This window comes from Sorex araneus, chromosome 3, assembly GCF_027595985.1.
Source record: "Sorex araneus isolate mSorAra2 chromosome 3, mSorAra2.pri, whole genome shotgun sequence".
Taxonomy (NCBI): Eukaryota; Metazoa; Chordata; class Mammalia; order Eulipotyphla; family Soricidae; genus Sorex; species Sorex araneus.
The window spans coordinates 165554516-165561654 of record NC_073304.1 but is presented as its reverse complement, the minus strand read 5'-3'; the positions used below and the strand labels follow the sequence as shown (position 1 = coordinate 165561654).

The following is a 7139-nucleotide window of genomic DNA, read 5'->3' as shown; positions in this document are numbered from 1 at the left end:
AACAAAGCAAAAGAACATCTCCATCTTTTCATTCCTACAGCAAAACTGCAAGAAAATATAATGAACTGTACAGTAAATTAGACTGTTATCAACATCTTTTTCTTCAAAGCTGGAAATAAATATATTTGAGATGGACATTGTTTAGATTCAGATATAGATTATTCTACAAATTTGATTTTAGATCATTATCAATACTGATTACTTTTCCACAAACTCTAGGGTTTGTGCATTACTACATGATACTTTCCTTGCAATTGGGTCATTCTCTTAAAGATCACATCTTGAGATATCCTAACTTTACTTACAAATCTCATAACATAGTATGTAACAGCTAATACAGTGTCATCTTTCAGCTAGTATGTGACACCACAATACAAGATGTTTCTATAACCCTTTAGGCTTATTTGTGGACAGAAGAGGGTGTTAATCCTCAGCAGCTATTTCTGGCTCTGTGCTTAGGAGTGATCCTTGGCAGTGCTCAGAGGACCTTATATGCAGTGCCAGGGATGGACCCAGGGATGGCTGTATATAAGGAAAGTGCTCTCCCACTTGTACAAGCTCTCTAGCCCCTACTTAAGATTATGAAAGTTAAAATAATATCCTAAACAGTCCTTGGGCCTTAAGTATTTATGAAAAATAATTATCAATACATCAAAAATTAGAACACACACATTGAAAAGTTTAAATTGAACCAAGATCACACTTCTTTAGTTTGGGACCACATCTGGCGCTGCTCAGGGGAAATTGCAGTATTAGGAATGGAACCTGGGGCTCCTACATACAAAGCACCTGCTCCAATCCTTTAAGCCATCTCCCGACCAGAACACCATTTCTAACATTCTACCCATTTAATAAGAAAAATAGACTGAATACAGATTTAGATTATAGCTCAAATTAACTTTCAAGTCAGAACAATTTTTATTAGAAGGCAACTGTTTATTTTTCTCTCAAGGGAACAATAGAGCCATAAGCATTAGCAAAGAATGATCTTAAGTTTCATACGTTTGAACCAAATGTGGCTCATACTGATAAATGGTCCCTTGTGACAAGCTTATTTGTTCCTTCTGCATAATCTTCAGTTCAAGCTAAAATGACCAGTAACTGAAAAACCTGGATTAACATATTGTTTTTGTAATGATACAGTAAAGGGAATATTTATGGAATATTGGGAGTGTCACATAAGCACAATGTAATAATGAACATTTAGAAATAGAGACCTAAATTTCTGGGGATAGCTCCACTCATCTATATACAAGAGGGTCCTTGTCAGATTTATTAAGTAGTCATAAATAATTCCAAATATTTATTAAAAAATCAATTCAGCACAAAGTATGGAATTGTGGTAACATTCCCAATTCATTATTATCTTGAGTATCATTTTCTCTATAATTACCCAGTAGAAGAAAGGCAAATTATAACAAAATAGAAAAAAAAAATATTTAGGCTAAGGTGAGAACCTGATTGTTTTTCCTTTTCACTAAATTTGAGAGCTTTCTTATTTCACAAGACTCAATGCTGGGTGGAAACACACAGACGCATTATGTAATTTTTACTCCCTCTAAGCAGAATTTTAGAGGACCATTTTGTTTTGGTCATAATCTTTTAGCGTTCCACACTTTATCAATGTCTGTCTCTCCTTTTCTGATAGTTCTTGGTGATAAATTATCATTGGCACATATCCAACAATATTTACATAAGTACCTATTCCACAGAGAATTGATAGAGCTTACCAAAGTTATCTCGGTAATAAATTCTGACAAATTCATTTGCAAATAACCACCAGTTATTCCTGCAGGAAAAAATTCTACTTTCATAACTTCTGTTAAATTCTATATAAGCATATTTTTTTATTTGGAAATAACTAGAAATCTGCTCTCAGAGTTACACATTTAAGTTGTTTAAATAAATACCCACACAAATTCTCATACTAGCAGCCAGTTTATATTTATAGCTTCATCTCAAGAGGTGAAAACAACTATTTATGAATTCATAGAAAAATAAACAGTTGAAGGGTGTCTAAGAAAATTGCCTTAATTTTACATATTTCCTTTAAGTTATCTACCCATCCAATTTATGGCAAGCCACACTTCTATAACAAAATTTTAAATTATGGCTAAATTCCAAAATCATATTTAAATGCAAATCCTTTCTCCAAGGGAACTAATTTTCCTTTCTCTCTTTTCCTCAAATCTAAGTAAAACATCTGAAGCAATTAAATGTCAAGACCTCAAGTTTTCATCCAGGTAACTATTTCTATGTACTTATTTCAGTAAGGAACCTCTATTAAACTCTTACCTCTACATTTCCCAATGGAAGTACTTATTACCAAAGGGGAGGCCACAGGTCCCTTACTAGGAGTACACAGTTTAAAATCTGGTCTTTATCAAATGTGTACAATATCTCAGTGTAATTGGCATTTAAAAAAATTCAGTAATGCCCATTACAAATAACTTATCTGGACAGGCTAAAAAATAACTGGTTAACTTTTTAAAAAAAGAAAAAAATCTGTTTTATGACATAAATATCTTGATGAATGAAACAATGTGACTTGGGAGTGTCTAGAAATCCTTGGGTTAATTATAACACCATGGTGATAGGTTTTTCAAGGTACTTTCTAAACTCAGCAAGCCATTGTGCTCCAACTGCTCCATCCACAACCCGATGGTCACAACTGAGTGTAACAGACATCATGCTAGCCACGTCAAACCTAGAGAAAGATGAAATCATTATTAGGTATTTTGAAAGCAGTAACTGGATTATACGTCATATGTCAATTCCCGTCTCACACTCCCAAGCAGTAACGTATTTTCCACCTACTCTTCATGTCTATACACTCTAGCTCAGTTTAAAAGCCTGAAAATAGACCCAGTCATCTACAGCTCACAGGCTGCCAAACAGGTTTACTAGAACTCACTTATATACTGCTTGTGCCTGCCTTATCCATATTGGGATAAGAAGACCAAATAACCCAGAAAGAATATTGACCTCTAACACAAGAGCAAATAAGATTTCTCATCTCAAAACTATACTTAATGAAATAAGAATGAGTGCTTTTAGAAACTTCATTCTATACTTATTTGAATACAGCTTATAAAGCTCCAATGTTATGCCAATAACTTATCATTCTTTCCTCCATTTTGGGACTTACCCTTTCTCATTATCTGCAGGAACCAATCTATCTTCTGAAGCACCAATTGCCAAAATACATGCTTGAGGTGGGTTAATAATAGCTGAGAAATTTTTAATTCCAAACATCCCTAAGTTGGAGATTGTGAAAGTGCCACCCTAGAAGGGAGAAAAATAGATCACATTGTCAATATTAAACATAAAAGAAAGTCAGTGAGAAAGAGAAATGTTTTGTGAGAACTTAAAATAATCTTTGATGGGTCAGAGAGGGCCAGAGAGATAGCTCAATGGGCTGCTGCACAAGCTTTGCAAGAGTCCTGGATTTGATTTCTGGCATCACATGGTTTCCCAAGCACTGCACAGAAACAAGAGCAGCCAGCCCTGAGCAGTGCCAGGTGGAGAGCCCAAAAGCAAACAAAAGCAAAAGGGTCTGGAGAGATAGTACAGCAGCTAAGACGATTGCCTTGTGGAACCCCTGAGCACCACCAGGTGTGGCCTGAAAACAAACAAAAAGAACCAATAAAAGAAGAACCATCTTTTACTTTTTCTTGAGGGGGGAAGACACACCAGTAGTCCTCAAGGAACACCAAGTGCTGGGGATCATACCCTGGGTACCGCATGCAATGCCTGCAACTCCAGTCCTCTGAGTCATCTCCCCGAATCTTTTAGATTCTTTTAAGTGAGAACTAAATAACAGAACGTTAGTTTTCAGTGAAATTGAAGTGATAGTTACAAAGTAGTATTGCTGAAGCTAGGTTAGCTAAAAGGGCTGAGCTGATGTTCTGCATGTCAGAGATCTAGATTTGATCTCTGGAACCAGGTGGTCTCCTTAGCACAACCAAAGGCAACTCCAAAGCACTGTTAAGTGTAGCCCCAGAAACAAAACCAAAAATATAGAAATAAAAACTATTCAGCAAGTTTCTTGTTCCCAGGAACAAACCAGGGTGTAGAAAGTCAACAGAAAACCCACTAAGAGATGCAAGCCACCAATCCTCAGGAAACCATAGGAGACAAGCCCCTGCACATGCCCTCCAGAGCATGTCAGCATATTTCTGTTCTCACGGTCAGGAGCAGACACTTAACCAACAGCAACTCAGCAAAACACTTATAAGCAGGATGCAGGGAACATCAGAGCAGTAAGAAGAGACTATTCCAGGACTGAGTTACTTTCCCAGGATTAAGTCAAGTAGTTGCCTCCCATGGATGGAGCAACTGGGGGGAAGGGGTGTGTGTGTATGTGTGTGAGACATCCAAGTGAGGGCATATAAACCCTTAAAAGGACAACTGGGTACAGAGCAAGCAGTAGTACAGAGGGTAGGGCACCTGCCTTGCACATGGATGACCTAGGTTCAATTCCCAGCATTCCTTATGTAGTCCTCCAAGCCCTCCAAGTGATCTCTGAGTGCAGAGCCAGGAGTAAGCCCTGAGGATATTAGCTGTGCATGCTCCCCACCCCCATACCCCTCAAAAGGACAACATTTTCGATATTCTTGCTTATTTAGGCATAACCAGCAGTGTTCAGGGTCACAGTACCAACCTAGACCTCCTGCATATAAAACATGTCACTCTAGTCCTTTGAGCTCTGTCTCTGGACCAATGTTGGGTCTTTCAGTCTTTGGAGCAAAGGCCTGTTGGCCCCTTTGTGCATGCATGTATTTCCCTAATAAATTCACTTTTTATACCCATAATACTCTGTATTTTTTGGGGGAGGGAGGTCTTTTTTGGGTCACATATGACAATGCTCAGGAGTTACTCCCAGCTCTGCACTCAGGAATTACTCTTGACAGTGCTCAGGGAACCATATGTGATCCTGGGGATCAAACCCAGGTCAGCTGCATGCAAGGCAAATGCCCTACCCACTGAACTATCACCACAGTCCTACTCTGAATTCTTTCAGAAACATGCATACCTGTTCCCGAATGCCAACAGAGAATTCTGAAACTACCTTTTTAAATTTATTTTTTGAAACTACCATTAAAAAAAAAAATGGGGAACGTGCAAGATAATATAGTCTTACATGCAGACAACTCTGGTCCAATCCCCAGCACTGTACATGGTTTCCTGAGCCCAATAATCAAAATAAAAATAGAAATGAGGCCAGTGTTAGCACAGAGGGTAAGGCAGGAGGCTGACCCAAGTTTGATCCCCAGCATCCATAATGGTCCCCTGAGCCCACCAGGAGTAATTCCTAAGTAAAAAACCAGGAATTATCCCTGACGACCAGCAGGTGTAACCCCCCAAACAAAAGTCCAAAATAAATTAAAGAGAAAATAAAAATTTTATTATTTGTTAATTTTGGACCACACGGGGTACTCAAGGTACTCCTGGCTCTGTGCTCAGGAATCATTCCTGCTGGGCTCAGGGGACCTTAGGGGGTTCTGGAAATCAAATAAGGGTTGGCCAAGTGCAAGGCAAGTGCCCTGTCCACTGTAATATCTCTCCAGCCCTGAAAAGTAAAGTTTTTAAGTATATGGGCTGATTTACATGTTAATTAGCTTGACCGTGATCATCTCACAATGTATAGATAAATGTCCAATGTGTTCGAATATAGCTCTAAATATTTTAGGCCTGACTTTGGTTTGTCCTTTCTCCCTTGCCACAGAGTTTGGGTTTATCTGGTAATAATCTCTAAACAATTCTAGACTACATTGGTATGTCCTGCTCCCCTTGCCACTAGGAGCTTAGGTATATCAGTCACGCCCATCAAGATGCTCCAGAGTCACTCCCATTCCTTTGTTTATCTGTTATCACTTCTATGCTCCCTTCCCCAACTAGTCATTCAGCTCTTCCCCTAATCAAACTCTGTTAATCTGTAAGGTCAGACCTTGCTAGGAGAGTGAACTTGTATTGTAAGTTAATATTGTCTTTGTCCTCTCTTATGTCTTTTGAATAGTTGACTTCAAAACAATATCCTTTTTGTATGGACAAAGAAAGACAATTGTTAATATGCTTTGGTAACATGGGATTTAATTGGCTTCAAATATTATTCACTCCCAGGCATCTGCTTTCTCAACTTAAGCCTCAGCTGCCCTTACTTCCTAGCACCCCCAAAGGCAGGGTCCTGACGAGGGACGGGACAGACCCAGGGAAAGCGGTGAGTTATGTGTTACCCTGGCATCGAGATGGGCCTGGCCATAGCGCCTAATGCTTAACTATATGTTAAGAGATTGGTCATGGACATGTCATGTCATGATCCAAAAGCAACGACGAGACTAGGACCCTGCTAGGGATAGGAAAGACTAATCTGGCCTGAGCACTGTAGTCTGAGATCGAGATGACCCCAGGACAGCAATTCTATAAGCTTAATGCATCTCTTGCTATGTCCATACAAAATGATTAATAATATGAATACTTATATGTTAGCTGGACAGAGAGGAGAAACACACCCATGGGATTCCGCTCTTGGGCGGGTGTCCGCTGAAAGAGTATCTGTCCTAGAAGGAGCATCCCTTAAGGGATAGAACTTTACCCCCTATTGCCCTATTGATTGTGACCACACCTATGTGTAAGCCCTGATGCCTGATGGGGGGGAGGGGGGATTTAAGGTGGCTGTATGAGGGGGTTCAGGGAAGAAGCAGGGAGAGAGACGGGTGTGTATAGAGGAGACTGGAATAAACTGCGATTGAAACCAACCAGCTTGCCTCCATTCCTTCCTTCGTCTGCCTCATCATTGCCATCAGCCTCCCCGGGGTGGGGAAAGCGGTTGGAGACTACCGAACGCGGGTGGCGGGAGAGACAGCGCCGCTGCCCTGTGCCCTATGCCCGGTGCAGTGTGGTGCCCGCTCCTTTTCTTTTTTGTGTTTTTACACACAATGTATATATGTATATATCAAAACATTAAGTTATATAGCTTACATATAACCAGTCCCTATGTGCTATTATATTTCAATAAAACTGAAAAGAGAAAGGCCTAAATTGGATAAGATTTATTGAAAATATACAACCATTACGATATCAAGAGTCAGCATGTGGCTTTTGTACTCTAGTTGGAAGATGTATTATTTTCAGCTTTT

General features: G+C 39.5%; 1 protein-coding gene across 1 annotated transcript in view; it reads right to left on the bottom strand.

The window, feature by feature from the left end:
* Positions 1-1290: 1290 nt before the first annotated feature.
* DLAT (dihydrolipoamide S-acetyltransferase) overlaps positions 1291-7139 on the bottom strand; it is a 32459-nt gene continuing 26610 nt past the window's right edge. The window contains exons 13-14 of the mRNA XM_055133817.1: positions 3149-3285; positions 1291-2707 (exon numbers count right to left, since the gene is read on the bottom strand). Coding sequence (XP_054989792.1) covers positions 2578-2707; positions 3149-3285 — 267 coding nt within the window. The 3' untranslated portion in view covers positions 1291-2577. The remainder of the gene's footprint in view (positions 2708-3148; positions 3286-7139) is intronic.